General features: G+C 43.8%; 1 protein-coding gene across 1 annotated transcript; it reads left to right on the forward strand.

Annotated features, from left to right (window-relative positions):
• Positions 1 to 3,149: 3,149 nt before the first annotated feature.
• Positions 3,150 to 19,694, forward strand: LOC311145054 (BICD family-like cargo adapter 1; the record flags this gene model as incomplete). The annotated part of the gene is given in 13 exon segments (XM_084181244.1): positions 3,150 to 3,560; positions 4,594 to 4,809; positions 14,206 to 14,322; positions 14,675 to 14,686; positions 15,703 to 15,849; positions 16,096 to 16,275; positions 16,780 to 16,998; positions 17,656 to 17,799; positions 17,964 to 18,094; positions 18,334 to 18,454; positions 19,150 to 19,156; positions 19,159 to 19,211; positions 19,518 to 19,694. Coding segments are annotated over 13 exon segments (1,935 nt in total).

Below are 19,694 nucleotides of genomic sequence, written 5' to 3' on the forward strand. Positions count from 1 at the left end.
CTATGAAATAACACATATGGAATGATGTAGTAACCAAAAAAGTGTTAAAGAAATAAAAATATATTTTAAATTTGAGATTTTTCAAATAGCCACCCTTTGCCTTGATGACAGCTTTGCACACTCTTGGCATTCTCTCAACCAGCTTCATGAGGTAGTCACCTGGAATGCATTTCAATTAACAGGTGTGCCTTCTTAAAAGTTAATTTGTGGAATTTCTTTCCTTCTTAATGCGTTTGAGCCAATCAGTTGTGTTGTGACAAGGTAGGGGGGTATACAGAAGATAACCCTATTTGGTAAAAGATCAAGTCCATATTATGGCAAGAACAGCTTAAATAAGCAAAGAGAAATGACAGTCCATCATTACTTTAAGACATGAAGGTCAGTCAATACGGAACATTTCAAGAACTTTGAAAGTTTCTTCAAGTGCAGTCGCAAAAACCATCAAGCGCTATGATGAAACTGGCTCTCATGAGGACCACCACAGAAATGGAAGACCCAGAGTTACCTCTGCTGCAGATGATAAGTTCATTAGAGTTACCAGCCTCAGAAATTGCAGCCCAAATAAATGCTTCACAGTTCAAGTCACAGACACATCTCAACTTCAACTGTTCAGAGGGGACTGTGTGAATCAGGCCTTCACGGTCGAATTGCTGCAAAGAAACCACTACTAAAGGACACCAATAAGAAGAAGAGACCTGCTTGGGCCAAGAAACACGAGCAATGGACATTAGACCGGTGGAACTTTGTGCTCTGGTCTGGAGTCCAAATTTGAGATTTTTGGTTCCAACCGCTGTGTCTTTGTGATACGCGGTGTGGGTGAACGGGTGCTTTTCTGGTGACACTGTCTGTGATTTATTTAGAATTCAAGGCACACTGCATCAGATGACCTGGCCTTCACAATCCCAATTGAGATGGTTTGGGATGAGTCGGACGGCAGAGTGAAGGAAAAGCAGCCAACAAGTGCTAAGCATATGTGGGAACTCCTTCAAGACTGTTGGAAAAGCATTCCAGGTGAAGCTGGTTGAGAGAATGCCAAGAGTGTGCAAAGCTGTCATCAAGGCAAAGGGTGGCTATTTGAAAAATCTCAAATGTAAAATATATTTTTATTTGTTTAACACTTTTTTGGTTACTACATCATTCCATATGTGTTATTTCATAGTTTTGATATCTTCACTATTATTATACAATGTAAAAAGTAATAAATACAGTAGGTAGGGAAAGAAGGCAAGCTACTTACTGTACTAACCAGTGAGCTGAGTCTGTGATGGAGATACCATATCTTCTCCACAGAGAGCGCCATTGCTCTGCCATATACGCAGGTTTTCATTTATTGGGATGAATCTTGTCCTGGAGGCAGCTCTGCAGAGTGGTCATTAGCTGGCCTAGCCACAAAGTAATACAATCTGAATTTAAACATAACCCTAACCACAGTACTAACCTTGTGCCTAACCCTAACCTTAAGTTAAGACCAAAAAGTTGTTTTCATACAATCTTTACAATATGGCCAATTATGACTTTGCGGCTGGCCCATCTAGCGGAAACCGCTCTGTCTTCAGGACAAGATTAATAACAATAAACGTCAACCTGCGCCATATACACTGAGTGTAAAAAACATTAGGAACACCTTCCTAATATTGAGTTGCAGCCCCTTTTGCCCTCAGAATTCGTCGGGGCATGTACTCTACAAGGTGTCGAAAGCGTTCCACAGGGATGCTGGCCCATATTGACTCCAATGCTTCCCACTCTTTTGTCAAGTTGGCTGGATGTCATTTGGGTGGTGAACCATTCTTAACACACACGGGAAACTGTTGAGCATGAAAAAGCGTTACAGTTCTTGACACACTCAAACCAGTGTGCCTGGCACCTACTACCATATCCCGTTCAAAGGCACCCTCTGAATGGCACACATACACAATCCATGTCTCAATTGTCTCACGGCTTAAAAATACTTCTTCACCCGTCTTCTCCCCTTCATCTACACTGATTGAAGTGGATTTAACAAGTGACATCAATAAGGGATCATAGCTTTCACCTGGATTCACCTTGTCAGTCTATGTCATGGAAAGAGCAGGTGTTCCTAATGTTTTGTACACTCTTTTGTACACTCAGTGTACAAAGCAATCCTGGAGAGGAATATATTCTCATGCAGTTTTATGTTTACAGCTCCAAGTAGAACACTGAACCATCACCCTGTTCCTGGACCCCTGTGTGTTCTTATAACATCTATCAACTCATATTCATGTTGTCGACCCTATATCAAAAATATTGTCATATTCATACTCAAATCATAGTCAAAGAACAGACTAACACACTAATATCATCACTGTGGTGGTGATGATGATGGTGATGATGGTATAGATGATGATGATAATGATGATGTGAAGCTACTGTACTGAAACATCTTGAAGCAACGGTTGTTTTTATACATTTATCTCGTATAAAGAGAAAGAGCATTACATTAATATGGATGATTGAAGGCAGCTGCTTAATCCATGCCTGGCGGCCTATCAAACGTGCCCCATTCCTATGCTGTATATAAAATAACAAAATATGGCGTTATCATCCTCAGCCAATGGGTGGATATTTGTAACAGCTTGCTGTTGACGTCAGCAATTTGGGGCGCGCATTCCATGGAGGGAAGGAGGTGGCGCAATCGGGTTCGCGCTCTTCTCGAGTGGGTATTTTGGATATCAGGCCCAGGCCTAATAGCTTCTGCAAAATGCCTCCGGTGTAAAGGGGCCAACCATTATGGGGAACTGGGACCCCACCGCAACGGGGTGGACAGACCGACCTCTGTTGAGAGTTCGTCAGGGCGGTTAACGTGGGGACAAAGCACGCTGGACCGATAATCTTTACATACAAGATAGCCAGCAACAGACAGCAAGAGGCTTGTCGTCAACTCAGCTGCAGAGGAGGCGGCACTGTTTGCAGGATTAAAGGAAGAGCTTGGTGTATAAGGTCTTCGGAGTGTGAGGGACATTTTAGTCAGACAAGTTAGCTATTGCCGTGATTTTGAATACCAAGGAACCGTATCTATGGAGATGTTATCTACACGGAGAGGTTACTGTCATCCTGACACAGTGACAGAGCGGGTTCAGACGGAATAAATCAATTGGCTAATCTCTTGTCTTTTTGTCCGCCGGGCGGCGATGTCAGCTTTCTGCCTCGACCTGCACACATCTACCGCCGCGATTTCAGCACCACCCGAACTGGACAGCGACTGCATGGCGCACCCACTGGATCAGGACAACAAAACCCCACAAGAAACGGGAGGATTTCAGGGCCACTCGCTGCTACACACCTACTCTGGAGGCCTCGGGATGGCGTTGGAAGAGGAATTAGCCATGCTTACCGGGGAGCAGGACGAGGAGGAGGAGGAAGAGTTATCCGAATTGGAGACGCCTGTTATTGGACATAATACAGACTTTTTGTCGCTCTTCCGTCAAAAGGAGAAGGACTTGGTTTTAGCTGCTAAACTCGGCAAGGCACTGCTAGAGCGAAACCAAGACCTGACTAAGCAATATGAGAAAATGAACACAGATCTTAACGATAAACTCGAGGTAAGAAGCTAGTAGTACAAACACACACTGACAAATACTGTAGGCTACCATCATGCCAGATTCGATTTTCAGTTCATAGTTGTTTTGGCCATCATTATTGAACTAATGTGGTTAAGCAGTGTATGTAAACACATTGAACTGATTAAGACTGTCCCTCATTATTGGTAATGCTGTTGAGCAGACTTCACTCTTTAAACAACTGGCTTGACAGTGTTTTCAGACTGTCTACAACTTACAGCTACAGTAGTTCTCCTTACAGTGTCATAACAGTCTAATGCCTCTCTCATAAAATCAGATTCTGGGCGCAAAACAGTACTCTTAAAGCAGACTGCTTTATTTGTATGATTTTACTGTCTCACACAGACAGCACTGAAACAGTTGGAGAGGATGAGTTCACAACATCTTGCAGTGTCACTAAAGCCCTCACACCCCATAGATGTCCGTTGCATTTGTCATGCTGACAGCAGAGCTTTTGTCCTTCTCATCCGAAACCACCCACACCACTGCACTTGGCCTGGAGTGGAACAAAGGCTAATCCCCTGTAAATGTTCCATGGGGATGGTCTACTGTATCTACTGTAGGCTACATCTGCTCACAAAACTGATCTCTAACAACATAGTACTATGCTATGACCCAGTGCACGGTATTCATCAAGCTATTTCAAAGCTTTTTAGGGGCAGTTAACATTGTTCCTTTTCCTTTTACCAACTTCGTTTTGCCAACTGTGTTTTACTCCCGATGAGGCCTCTTTGTTCAGGACTGATCAACCAGCATGCCCTGTAACCAACCATGCCACCCATCCCAACCCCCCAACCCCCCATACCCTGACCCCCTTGTGCTCTCATTAAAAGCCCACCCTCATCCCCTCATCCCCTGCCTCAGCCTTATAAAGCTATGGATAGAAAAAAGCAGAAGCTTTGTGCTATCCTTTCAAAAATCCAAGGACTAGTACTACTACTAGTCTCAGGCCTAACCTGGTCCCTCCAGTCCAGTATAATCTCTAACCCTGTCCCTTGTCTCCCCTCACCCACAGCACCTGGAGCAGGAGAAGCACGAGCTGCGGCGGCGGCTGGAGAACAAGGAGGGGGAGTGGGGGGACCGCGTGGCGGAGCTGGAGACAGACGTCCAGCAGCTGCAGGGAGAGCTGGAGCGCCATCAGGTCCAGCTGAGAGAGGCAGACCGCGACAAGTCCACGGCCATCAGGGAGCTGTCAGAACAAAACCACCGCCTGCTGGAGCAACTTAACCGGGTGAGTGGAGATAACTGTCCGTCTGTGGAAACGTCTGTCGGTCTGTCTGTCTTTCTGTGGACCACTGGGACTCAACACTGGATGTCTCAGTCTTCTGTGTTCATTGCTGGAGAGGGTACAACTAGGTTCTCATATAGTACACATACATACACTCTGCTTCAATCTTTTCCCCCATGTTAACATCTCATGTCTTCATCTCTCTCGCTCACACATCACTATATGCTAAATCATCGAAATTAAAGTGGAACGTTCACCTCTTAAACACTGAATTTAGAATGATTGGGCTGGGGCAGCATACTCCTTATGCAACCCTCCTGTCAATATTGATAAGTAACTACAGGCTGTTGAAACAGATTTGATATCTTAGGCAACACACAATCAGTTTTAATAGCATACGTGGTTAAGAACAGAGAAAGAGAGAAATAATTACAGGATGACAGGGAGACTGGAGGAGGTAAAGGTTAATTCAGGGCCACATCCACTTTGTAGAGAGTGATGGAAGTGTGAGGAGAAGCTGTCATTAGCCCTGTTTATACCTGGTTCTATCATGCGTCCTCATCCTGATATTGTCCTGATCTTGTCGGCAGGTAGCTTAGTGGTTAAGAGCGTAGTGCCAGTAACCGAAAGGTCGTTGGTTCTAATCCCCGAGCCGAATAGGTGAAAAATCTGTCGATGTGCCCTTGAGCAAGGCACTTAACCCTAATTGCTCCTGTAAGTCGCTCTGGATAAGAGCGTCTGCTAAATGACCCCCCAAAAAAATATATCAGATCACAATGCGTCTTTTAATCGTCTACACCTGTCTAAAAATATGGGCACAATCAGAATGTGGACAAGATCCGGACAAAGGACACATAATTAGCACCAGGTATAAACAGGGCTATTGATTCGACTCTATCCATGGCCTGTTTGGATTGATGGAGCTGAGCAACAGTAGGTAATACTGTTGATTAGACTCCCCTAAGAAGATGGATTTACTACAGCCCTCGGTCAAATCACTCAATCCTAACTAATGAGGGAGGTATTGCCCTGACAGCCTGACTAGCAGAGTGGTCAATTCCTTTTAGGCCTAAATCCCAATGGAAACGAATAGAAACTTAGGTCAGGAGGGGAGTACACAGCGCTTATACCAACTTGAGTCGAGGTGCAGCAAAAAAATCACATGACTATCTGAAAAAGATCTGGTAAAAACTATTTTTCAGATAAACATAATGTAGTGGGTTCGCACTCAAAAAGAAAACGCATAAAGCGTTTCGGCGTGTACGCTATCCCTGATGCAGTGAAAATAATTTTTAAAAATCGAATAATGAAGTAAACTTTATGCCACATCTTTTTGAGTGCGAACCCACTACACCTTCTTGTTTATCTGAATTTGCGGGTTTTACGCACCAGCCAAGCTTCTGGGAGAGCGGGATGGTTCTCTTTTGATTAAAAACACTTTTTCCCAATGGACATTCAATTCAGGACAAAAACACTCAATATTTCATTAATGTATTATCCTCTACATCAACAGACTGTTTGAAATTATTTTACTGGTGCTGCCACCCCCGTGCTTCACGGTTGGGATGGTGTTCCCCCTTTATCCTCCAAACATAACGATGGTCATTATGGCCAAACAGTTCTATTTTTGTTTCATCAGACCAGAGGACATTTCTCCAAAAAGTACGATCTTTGTCCCCATGTGCAGTTGCAAACCGTAGTCTGGCATTTTTATGGCGGTTTTGGAGAAGTGGCTTCTTCGTTGCTGAGCGGCCTTTCAGGTTATGTCGATATAGGACTATTTTTACTGTGGATATAGATACTTTTGTACCTGTTTCCTCCAGCATCTTCACAAGGTCCTTTGCTGTTGTTCTGGGATTGATTTGCACTTTTCGCAACAAGGTACGTTCATCTCTAGGAGACAGAACGCATCTCCTTCCTGAGCGGTATGACAGCTGTGTGGTCCCATGGTGTTTATACTTGCGTACTATTGTTTGTACAGATGAACGTGGTACCTTCAGGCGTTTGGAAATTGCTCCCAAGGATGAACCAGACATGTGGAGGTCTATCATATTTTTTCTGAGGCTTATTTCTTTTGATTTTCCCATGATGTCAAGCAAAGAGGCACTGAGTTTGAAGGTAGGCCTTGAAATACATCCACAGGTACACCTCCAACTGACTCAAATGATGTCAATTAGCCTATCAGAAGCTTCTAAAGCCATGACATCATTTTCTGGAATGTTCCAAGCTGTTTAAAGGCACAGTCAACTTAGTGTATGTAAACTTCTGACCCACTGGAATTGTGATACAGTGAATTATAAGTGAAATAATCTGTCTGTAAACAATTGTTGGAAAAATTACTTGTGTCATGCACAAAGTAGATGTCCTAACCGACTTGCCAAAACTATAGTTTGTTAACAAGAAATGTGTGGAGTGGTTGAAAAATGAGTTTAATGACTCCAACCTAAGTGTATGTAAACTTCCGACTTCAACTGTAGCTGTTACTAAAAGTGACTAGCTTTCCACTGACGTGAGGGACACGTGTGTCATGCTTCTGTGCGTGCTGCAGGGATATAGCGATGCCTAAAAGCTAGAACACCTAAACCTTTGAGAGTTGGTTAAGGTTGTTAAATGGAGAAAGCTTTGTGTTGATTGCAGTCAGATAGAGGACCAGTCTCCATTTTAAAGGCCCCAGGAGCTTCAGATGTGGAGATAGATGGGTGTTGCTTGCTGAGGTGACACCAGTGACAGTGTTGTGGGTGTGGGTAACACTGCCTGTGGTGTGGTGCTGTCTGTCCTGGGAATAGATGTGAGCTGCAGTCAGGCAGATGCTGCTTCCTTCCACAGCCCAGCAGGGAGCGAGCTAGCTAGCTGTCAATGGCTGCTCCTGGCTGTATGCTGTTACAGATACAGATAGAGTAGCAGCACCACTGTGTCATACAGACCTGTTCTCCCTCCCATTTCCATCTCTGATCAGATTAAAGTGAATTGCCTGTCATCCACCATCAGTCTCTGACCATGAATGGGTCGCTGAACTGGTCTGTTGCTATGGATCCTGCTAGGTACTTAACATAATTAAGTTGCAGTTGATTTAAAAGCAGCCCTGGTTGAAATGAAATCGGGGTAGATATTTTTGGGTAGAGACTTGTGTAGGGCTTGGGGAGGGGGGGACATGTTTCTTGACCTTAATGAGCTAATGGTATTCATGAGTCCTAATTGAGAGTATTGATCAGGCCTGCGTGAATCAATGCTTTCGGATTCCAGAGAGACCTCCTGTGTAATAAAATTAATGAAGTGAGCCATGGAAGTGACAGAAATAAGAGATAATATGTTGCAGGCTGCATTAGAGAGCCTGGAAAAGGGTTAGAATCCTATCATGTGGTTGACAGCTCTTCAAAGGGCCATTCTCAAAACAAAGCTTCAAAGATTACACTCACAACAACAATGCACTCATAAAAACAGATTCGAGAGAGGAACTAATGGTCTACCGTAATCAAGTCTCAGATTGGATGCACCAGGAATTAGCTTGGTGTGGCAGGGCTGGCCACAGTAAGTGATGTAAAACGCAGTGTGTAAAATGCAGCATTGAAGGGATTAGGTCATAATCCTGTGTAATAGCCTTTCCTTATAAATCAAATCAAATACAATTTGATTTGCCACATGCGCCGAATACAACAGGTGTAGACCTTACAGTGAAATGCTTACTTACAAGCCCTTAACCAACAATGCAGTTTTTAAGAAAAGAAAAAAAAAGTTCAGTAAAAAAATAGATAAGTAAAAAATAGCAAATAGCAAATAATTAAAGAGCAGTAGTAAAATTAAATAACAGTAGGGAGGCTATATGCAGGGGGTACCGGTACAGAGTTAATGTGCGGGGGCACCGGTTAGTCGAGGTAATTGAGGTAATATGTACATGTGGGTAGAGTTAAAGTGACTATGCATAAATAATAAACAGAGTAGCAGCAGCGTAAAAGAGGGGGTTGGGGTGGGGTGGGGGTGCAATGCAGCCAGAACAACAACACTGCTCCATACTGCGCTCACAGCTAATTAAAAACTGTCACTCAACTATTTTGTTTGGGTGGAGAAGAAACTAACAATTTGGGATGAGAGTCTGTGTGTGAGCCATTGCCCCTCATGTCAACGACAGTGCAAACCTGGCACTAATACACTAGGACATGGAAGCCATTCTCTATGAGCTAGACTTAAATCTATGAGAGCACATGTCACTAGCAAATTCAACACCCACAGAACACAGCCACATAGAGACACACACACAGACACGCACACAGACACACTTATTACTCATAGAGACGTTTCTTTTGAAACTACAGCAAACCCAGTGGTGTCTGCTGCTGTGGTAGGCTGGGCTGGGGTGGGAGCTTGGCCAATCCCCTAGGGCAGGGTTCCTCAACTGGCGGCTCGTGGGCCAAATGTATTTTATTTTATTGTTGGACATAAAAGACTGTAAAAATACCTGCAAATCAGCTCTAAGTTATTTTAATTTCGAGAATCTGTTCCAAAGTATTCCCACCCATAGTAGAGAGATACAGGTAACTGTCAAAATAAAGGAAACACCAACATAAAGTTTCTTAATAGGGTGTTAGGCCATCACGATCCAGAACAGCTTCAATGCACTTTGGCATAGATTCTACAAGTGTCTGGAACTCTATTGGAGAGATGCGACACCATTCTTCCACAGGAAATTTCCTCATTTGGTGTTTTGTTGATGGTGGTAGAAAACGCTGTCTCAGGTGCCGCTCCAGAATCTCCCATAAGTGTTCAACTGGGTTGAGATCTGGTGACTGAGATGGTTTACATCGTTTTCATGCTCATCAAATCATTCAGTGACCTGTGCCCTGTGGATGGGGGAATTGTCATCCTATGGGGGCATAGCCCAGCATAATGCACCTGCTTTCAATATGCTTTACATCCCTCATCTACTCAAGTGTTTCCATTATTTTGGCAGCTACCTGTATATGTGATCGTATATAAATGTAAGCAAGGTTTGAAATTATTATGTTTTAGTCAAATATTAGATATGTTTGGGCTTCTTGCAGTCTACATCCGCTCAAGAAAGAATTGTCCCGCTGCTGAATCTAGTTGATGATCCCAGACGTAGGGCCTAATCTGATCAGAGTGAACCAGCAGGGAGGGAACATTTCTCTAATTACATTACAGCACACACTCAGAAAGGGGGAGACCTGACTCCAGCACAAATGCCTGCATGTTTTATAATCCTGATAGAATAAAAACCCAAAGTCTTTGTCAACGGCAAGATAATCAGACACCCATAGCACATCCAGTGACCTTATTGGAGCTGCTTGATTTAAGGCCAATTTGTAGATGGGGGGTAATACTGTGCTCTGTGGGAAAACACTGAGGCTCTGCACTACACTGTGATAAAGTCATGGACCTCAACTAACCGTAATGAGCTTTTTAGGCCACCCGTGGGAGTAAATGTCATTCCTGTTTATCTGTTCTGTTGTATTGTTATCACATGTTAAGGTTGAACACTGACACTTTTGTAGCTTTAATGTGGCTTTCAGAGGTGTATGAGTTCCTCAAGAGCCTATGCACATACCAAAGTTGGAATAGTTACCACTTTATTACTATATGTAATCATCAATGTTAATATATTAATATTACATTAGAATATGTAATATGCATACATATTCAAGGGAAATTTAAATTTGCAGTGTATAAACTTAACATGATGAACAGGAATGACATTTACTCTAATGGGTGGAAGCCACTCCTCCAATAAGCCACACCTCCACTCTTCTGATAGGCTGCCTCCTCTACAATATATTATTAAAAAGGTTCAAAATTGAAGACCCTTTTCAGAGGGGTTCCTCAAGGAACCTTTTGGAACTAGAAAAGTTCCCACTGTTTGACAATTTTTAGAACCTCAAAAGATTCTTCCAGGCTCCTTTACTTCTAAGAGTGTAGGTCCATACACTAGTATACACTGTGCTATAACTAAGGGAAATAACAGAAACATGGCTACCAAGTCACACAGCTCCACCAGTCATGTCGCTCTCTCTCTGGTTGCTATGACAACCTGGGTGTCACATGTGACATTCCATGTGTTGCCATGGGAATGTGATCTCTGCGTCACTGTGTGCTGTACAGCCAACCCAATGTCAGGTTGCAACACAGACCCCCTGACATGTACACACATGGACTTGTGTGTCACGCCCTGACTCAAGGGACATTTATTTGTTGAGTCAGGAGGTGTATATTCCGTGTTGTGTTTGTTTTTTGTTATAGTATCTATGATGTGTAGATCTATGTTGGCCGGGGTGGTTCCCAATCAGAGGCAGCTGTAGCTCGTTGTCTCTGATTGGGGCCAATACTTAGGCAGCCTTTTGGCACCAGTCAGTTGTGGGATCTTGTTCCGTAAAGGTATGTTGTTTGTTATGCTACCTTGGACTTCACGTTTCGTTTGTTGTTTTGTTGTGTGTTTAGTCGTTAATAAATATGAATGCATATCACGCTGCGCCTTGGTCCTTCTCGTTCATGAACGATCGTGACATTGTGACGTGTCTACTGTAGCTTGTACTGTACAGTATTGTTCTGCTTCCTGAGGAGAGGGCAGAGAGAGAACGAGGGAACAGATAAACCATTGGAAATCACTGACTTAATTAACTATGTTAAAAAATAAGGGGATACAAGTGGTACATGCCTAAAGGATCCCCCTACCCCCTCTCAATTGCACACCCATAGGTGTAAGCAAGAACATTAGACCGGAAACCTCCGAAAATCTGCTATGTTCTTGTATTATACGTACGCTATGGATTAGGCCTGTATGTAGTGAAGATATGTTTCCTATCAAAGATTAGTGTAAATGAAAGGGTTTTGAGAATCTTGTGATTCTCCCTTTGAAAGAGAATGACTTGGCACAAGGTACTGTGTAGCTCAGTTGGTAGAGCATGGCGCTTGCAACGCCAGGGTTGTGGGTTCGTTTCCCACGGGGGGCCAGCATGTATGAAAATGTATGCACTCACTAACTGTAAGTCGCTCTGGATAAGAGCGTCTGTTAAATGACTAAAATGTACCTTTGTGTCCGGACTCTGGAGGAAGAATGAGCATTACGCTCGTCTCTCAGTTTATTGAGCCCTAGTTTGTTGGCCTGGATTCTGTCGCAGTAGTCCGTTTTCCCCCATGTACTGATCATGCTTGATCTGGGATCTGAGGATTTGACGCTCAGATTAAGGGGAATATCAGTAAATCTGGCAATCCACAGTGAAATATCCTGTTTCTCCTGTGATCTCAATCTGTCAGGCGCAGTGTGACACTAGGTCAAATGTCACATTCCCACTGTGACTGGGCATTGTATAAACATCCACTGAGGAGAGATACATCAGTCAGGTCAGAGAGGAAGAGCTGTATGCATCATCCTGGCCTGGTTAGGAGAATGTGAAGCACATTCAGAATGGCAGAGTAGAGCTGGTATGTGGTACACTATGTCTGAATGTCTATAAATACATCAAAGTGAATATGATTCTGCATTTAGTATATGCTATATATCATTCATCCCATGCGTCACTGGGGACAACAAGATGAAAAATGGGTACATGGACTTGGATGTGGAAGTGATTCAATACCTGTGGAAGAGCCACAAAAAAGTTTCCTTCTTGTTGTAAGCATAGTGCACTGACCAAACTCTTCCTGTGTTGGAGCAGTGTTATGGTACAACTGAAAGTGTCTAGTTTACAGATTGTTCTTCCCTTGGTTACCCAGACAGAATACATCAATATTACAACATCTCTCTGAGTTACTTAAGGACACTTGTGCATCAAGTGTGAATGGAAGTCGCCCATTTTTAACAGCAAACATTACAAAGTGGACATCTCTCCTCACCTTTAAAAGCGTTCCAAAAAGCACTATGCCATGCTGGTTCCAAAAACACGAACAGCTGTCCAATGGGGAAACCATTACCATCTCACCTAAATCTCACTGTTTAGGACTCATTCTAAAACAGGGACATGGCATTAGATAGCGGCGGTTGCCTTCTTCTGACCTGTCCCATGCAGTCACTACTCACTACGGCCTCACCAGTCACCAGTGTGGCCAACACTGCAACCACTGACTGAAATAACCTATAAACATCACACTGCTACCTAGAGGCAAACATATCAAACATCCTGACACAGATAATATCTTAGTAGCAAACAGATGTAGAGATTTGATTCAACCTGGTTCTTATTTGTCAGAGCTGCTATACACCTGACCTTTGATTGTTGACAGGAATCAACCTGTTGGATGAATGTTCTCTAGAAGCTCTAATGAGGACACATATCTATTAGATTCTACATACTGAAGTGCCATGATGGAGTGAAAACTGTAGTCAGAGAATTGTGTAAATGAATCGTACAGTGTGTACAGACAGTTTATCATATCTCTATATTCTCAGTAAGACCTGTTAAGTTGAATTTGTCTCCAGTGAATAAATCAATGATGCTTTGTTATATGGCATTTATATTTCTCAGTGCAGAGGCTGGAGAGGAGTGAGAGAGTGGTATCCAGGATTCCACCGTCCATTACCATGTCAGTGATGATGACAATCAGAGTCTGGGCTTCCTTAGTGCAGCCTCACTTATGCTAATGAAGTTCTGTCGGTCTGACTTTGTGATCTGCACACGGCCGGTAGGCAGTGGGGTGATCAGAACAGTCCAATGAGCTCAGCCAGGGAAGGGGCTTCTCCTGCACTCTGCTGCACTCAGAAGGAGGGACCAAGCTCCAAATGGAACATTCCAGTTTCTAAAGGCCAAGAGTTACTCAAACCTGTGCTTTCACAGGAACAGCTCTACTGTGCAGCTGAATGTACCAGTTACAGGAACACTGTGGTGACTCAGAGGTAACAGTGTGTCAAATCAAATAGCCCTCAAAGCATTTACAATGTTGGGTACTCACTCAGAACGTGTCTCACCATTGCGCAATGTGAAGTATGTAAGGGGCATTAGTGTGTGTGGACAATATGTTGTGAACATTTCATTGTGTGTGTGTGTGTGTGTGTGTGTGTGTCAGTATTGTTTTGCATAAGAAGCGATGTCACGCTTCTCTGAATCAAGCACTGGAGGGATGAGTCATGTTCTCAGAGCTGTAGTGAACACTAGGCTCCTTGGTGAGAGACGCACTCAAAGCAACAACAAATAACAGGAGTTGCTCTACACTGAACAACAAACTCTGTGCTCTGCAGCCCTGCATTATACTGAACTGTTCTGAATTATGACTTTACAACACTACCGTTATGCACTTTGTATTATATGCAGAAGATTTGTCGTCTGGTAATGCCTTTCTTAATTGCCCCTGAGGTAGTGAATAAAGTTGAATTGAATTGTATTAATAACAATGTATTCAATTATTTCTTAATGTCTTCTGTGCTAATACTGTGTCTGGGGTGTGTTTTGTCTCCAGGCTACAGAGGTGGAGAGGCAGCTGTCCACTCAGGTCCACTCGTTACGGGATGACTTCAGAGAGAAGAGCGTCTCCACCAACCAGCACATGACACGACTAGAGAGCCTACAGGCTGAGGTGAGGCATGCGAGGAGTCATTTTTAACCATCTCAAAAATCAACATCTTCTTTTAAATTGATTTCAACTTAACAGATATTACCTATGAAATATATCGCCAGTCATTATCCAAAGTTGTGTTGTTTATTTAAAATGTTATTTTAATGCGCTGTGTGTGTTTGAAAAAGTAATATCCTGAGATATTAGAATATACACACCTCAAGTTGTGCTTGCTATCAAACTAATTAAAACAGTTGAGTTAAGTTAACAAAATTCCCCTATCTGTTTTTCCTCCTTTTCTATCAATCATTCACTTTCTCCCTGTTCCCCTCCTTTAATACCGTGATTGAATCCTTCCACTTCACTGGAGCAGCAAGGGCTAGAAGTGAGTGGTTATATTGGCTTGTCTGCATGCTGCATGTCGCATGTGTGTACATGTCCCACTGTACTGCTTTGGAGCATGAGATACTGTAGCCTACCAGGGGAATAAACAGTAATATCAGTAATGTGTAATGTCAGCCATCTAGCTCAGGGTCATAGAATGATACCATGACGTACAGTACAGTACATAATAACTCTCAGCCTCCTCTTTAAAAGTGCCTCTTATTGGAGAGGAATAACCCTCTGCAGAGACCGTGCTGTAATTGGGTGAAAACGCTGCCGTTCTATATTTAGCTCAGATATACTGCAATGTCTGGGTGTTTCCCAGGTTTGCAACGGGTTTTCTTAATGTGACAAGGATGGATATGTCACAGTTCTGCTAGACAAAGAAAATCACAGCAATGTCCACCAAAATATCTGAAGGACACAGTGAGAACATAAAGCTACTAAGACGTCCACATGATGGCAAAGGCAGTGAGCTGAGCTGTACACACAATGTCAGCCTCCTGCGCTGTCAAGTAGATCAACAGATGTAGGTCAAAGCATGGATGGGGGGTAATGAGAAAGAAAGAACAAGAACTGATGTTTGTTTAATGAAGTAAGCTGCTCAGGCGGCTAGCGAACATATTACACACAAACTCTCCTTGTATCTCTAGAAATGTGCAATGTTCTTGCAATGTTAGCCTTCAGTCCAAGGCCACTGTATAGACTGATGAAGGAATAGACTGTTATCAGGTATACTTGGAATATCAGCTTATCACGGAGACATTCCTGTATGTGAGGGTAGCAGAAACCGTCTACGCCTAATCGCCAATGCTAGGCAACAAACATTCTTTGGACCAGGAGGAGTACTTTAATCTTCTGGAACATTTGAACTCTCCTCAGAGTCAGGAGAGAAACAGGTTAACACTAGAGGGCTAACACTGAGTGCAGATAGCTACCAAAACAGTTTCTCCTCTCTGCCCTTGGTTCCCATAGCACAATGTGTAACTTGGCTATTGGGGTTATGTATTTTGTCAGATTAAGATGCTGTCGGAGCGTAAGAGAGAGATGGAGCGTCAGGTTAACGCTGTACTAGAGGAAAACGAGCTACTGCAGAACACTGTTGACGACCTGAGGGAAGGGACGCTAGTGCTGGAGAAACAGTACCACGAGAAGGAATTACAGGTACGATCTCTGACGTTCTATAGGGGTTTTGATAGAACTGTTGTACAGTGTCATAATATTCCTGAATTATGTGTGTATGTTGGTGTATAGATATCTGTGCAGTAGGAGTATTTCTGAGTGTGTTGTGTTCATCTGTATGGTATCAGTGCTCTGTGTTGACCATTGTGTTGACTACTGTGTTGACCAATGTGTTGACCACTGTGTTGACTACAGTTTGTTGACTGCTGTATTGCTGTACATGTCCAGTTACGGCAGAGCCAGCTGGAGCTCCAGGAGGTCCGGGTGTCCCACAGACATCTGAGTGCCCGCTTTGAGGAGCTCACAGAAGAGAGAAGTCTACAAGGCCTCAGCCCACACCCTGCCAGTCTACTCTGTGAGATAGAACAGAGCATGGAGCAAGAGGAGCAGGAACAGGAGAGGGAGCAGGTACACACATGCACACACACACAAGTACGCATGCACACACACACAGGTACGCATGCACACACACAGGTACGCATGCACACACACACAGGTACGCATGCACGCACAAACACCGTTGATGAGATAGAGTGGCATACAGAGAATCCTTGTTATTATATAAGTGATTTACAGTGTATCACGCGATGGTGATATAGTGGTGAGCATAGCTGCCTTCCAAACAGTTGACCTGGGTTCAATTCCCGGCCATCGCAGCCAAACACTTTTTGTGGGCGGCAGGTAGCCTAGCGGTTAGCGCGTTGGGCCATTAACCGATAGGTTGCTAGTTCAAATGTAAAATAAAAATGTAACCATAATTGCTCTAGGGATGCTGGACAATGGTGACCCTGGCCAATTGACACGTGTTTTAATACACACTTGTACATGTGTGAAATAGGACAAATGTAAGTACCCACCAACTTATTATTGTTATCAGCGGTCTTCGCTAAGCAGCTTTCCCTCTGTCTCCAGCTGCGTCTCCAGCTGTGGGAGGCCTACTGCCAGGTGCGCTCTCTCGTCTCCCACCTGCGAGGCAACGACATCACAGACTCGGCCCTGTCCACAGACTCCTCCATGGACGAGTCCTCTGAGACATCCTCAGCCAAGGACGTTCCCATGGGGAGCCTGCATGCCTGTCTACTGGAGCTACGCAGACTCACACAGAACCTGCTAGACGGCAACGAGTCCACGGTACGGACCTTTCACACAGATATACTATACAGATATACACTGAGTGTACAAAACATTAGGAACACCTTCCTAATATTGAGTTGCACCCCCTTTTGCTCTCAGAACAGTCTCAATTCATCAGGCATGGACTACAACATGACTCCAATGCTTCCCACAGTTGTGTCAAGTTGGCTGGATGTCATTTGGGTGGTGGACCATTCTTGATACACACAGGAAACTGTTGAGCGTGAAAAATCCAGCAGCATTGCAGAACTTGACACACTCAAACTGGTGCGCCTGGCACCTACTACCATAACCCGTTCAAAGGCACCCTCTGAATGGCACACATACACAATCCATGTCTCAATTGTCTCAAGGCTTAAAAATCCTTATTTAACCTGTCTCCTCCCCTTCATCTACACTGATTGAAGTGGATTTAACAGGTGGCATCAATAAGGGATTATAGCTTTCACCAGGATTCACCTGGTCAGTCTATGTCATGGAAAGAGCAGGTGTTCCTAATGTTTTGTACACTCAGTGTATAGTTCCTCCATGCATCTAATAAAGAGTGTGAAATATTTGATACACACTCAAAACAACTCAAAATGGCAATTGAATTGAGTTGAAATCACAATTTAATGAACCTATGGGTGTGTTGTTGTGGTTGTGTGTGAACAGGGTTCTCGGCGGAGTGACGAGGAGGCTCTAGAGGACCACGTTCGAAAGCTTGGGGAAGAGCTGAGAGGAGTGAGAGAGCTGTACGAAGCAGAGCAGGATAGAACACGGAACAGCCAAGAAGAGGTTCTACAACTCCATAATCAGGTACTACTGCACACAGAGCTTTATCATCAGTGTTGTTCTCAAACAAGAACACTTTAACACAGCGTTGTTATTCAAGCAAGACACATTAGATGTGATTTCTTATTAATGAGGCTGACAATGTGTCTGATAAGGGTCGCCTATGTCATTCCTCCCCTGTCCTGCAGATGGCGATGCTTTCTATGGAGATGTGCTCTTTACAGGAGGAGAGTGAGCGTATGAGGGCCATGTCTGAAGCACGAGACCCCAGTGAACAGCTCCAAAGTGCTATACGAGAACGAGACGACGCTATTTCCAAGTAAGACCACACAACATAACTTATCATCTGGGCACAACCAAATTGTGTGTGCTCCCTGGATAAAATCACTAAATAAAATCACTACCTATGTAATAGACTAGCATATAACAACAATGAGTATTTTTACATTGATCTCCAAATAAGCAAACCAGTCATAAACTCTCATTCAGCAGAATGAGAGCAAAGAGAGATGTTGCATGTCTCTAAGCTGTGTGTCTGTATGTCTGTCTGCCTTACAGGAAGAAAGCGGTGGAGATGGAGCTGGCCAAGTGTAAGATAGATATCATGTCCCTGAACAGCCAGCTCCTGGACGCCATCCAGCAGAAGCTGAACCTATCACAGCAGCTGGAGGCCTGGCAGGTGGGTCAGAGGTCAGAGGTCATGAGGGGGCACACTAGGCCATTCATAGTATGAGCTATTATTTTATTCGATTTAAAAACACAATTCAGCCACACGTGTGTACACTGTATTTAAAATAATCGAGGATAACACAATAATGTTTAACAACTTATTTCCATTGTTACTGAATGGACTGCCAAACTGAATGGGCTGTCAAACAGAGATATATATTAACAGATATTAATGTGTATCTGAATGACAACATGTATAAATTATAACATTCACACAGGAATTATCATTCTTAATGTGTACTGTATTTTATTCATTAAATAAGAGTATACTATTGGACTGAAAATGTGTGTATGGTGATCTTTTCCCCACCACATCCTGTCCTCTCCTCTAACTTACCACTGTCCAATGTGTTAACATGTACAATACTGTATGTACTCTGAGTCGCCAATTTACACTAGTGTCTGAAGAACTAATACACTCCTCAATGAAACCTAACTGAGTTTCAACCTTGGGTTTGCATTGAGCATACTGCAAACAATTAAGCAAGTAGGACGAGTAGCTATCTAACTAAATTGAGGACTCAGTGTATGACTTTTCCTTCCCTTCCTCACCCGTAACTAGCAGCTCTTTCCTCTCTCTTTCCCTGGCTGCAGTTTGCCTCCTCAGGGCTCTTTACTGTGTGGCTCTTGTGGTTTCTGATCTAGTGGCCTTTCTCAGCTTCCGTACCACCCTTTCTCCCCTGTGGTACCCCCCTCCTGCCTTAGAGGTGAGCCTAGGTGTGCCATCTCGGCCTGATCCTGTCCTGTGCCACTCTTCCATGCCATGCTGAGCCATTCCATGCCATGGCCTGCTGACTCAACAGAAATGCGCTCACCCATTCTAAGCCATTCGATCACCCAAAACCACCCACTTCCATGCCAATCTGTCACCCCTTCCTCCTGCCTCCTGTTTCTCTTCTCTAAAAACCCCTGTCCTCTTTAACATCCCCTCCCATTCCCTTTATTTCTCTATCACTCTACTGTGCTCACACTCTCTCTCTGTCACTCATTCATTCTGTCTTTCTCTGTCTTAGGATGATATGCACAGTATGATTGATCAGCAGCTCATGGAAAAGCACCAGGAGGAGTGGAGGGTGACCCCCTACTCCCTCGCTGGGTCCTCCGGGGGCCCCTCCGGCCAGTCCTCCAGACGAGCCCATCGCCTCTCTGATGGAGACAAGAGGCTCTTTTCCTTCTTCAAAAAGAAATGA

This window comes from Coregonus lavaretus (assembly GCF_964263955.1).
Source record: "Coregonus lavaretus genome assembly, chromosome: 17".
Taxonomy (NCBI): domain Eukaryota; kingdom Metazoa; phylum Chordata; class Actinopteri; order Salmoniformes; family Salmonidae; genus Coregonus; species Coregonus lavaretus.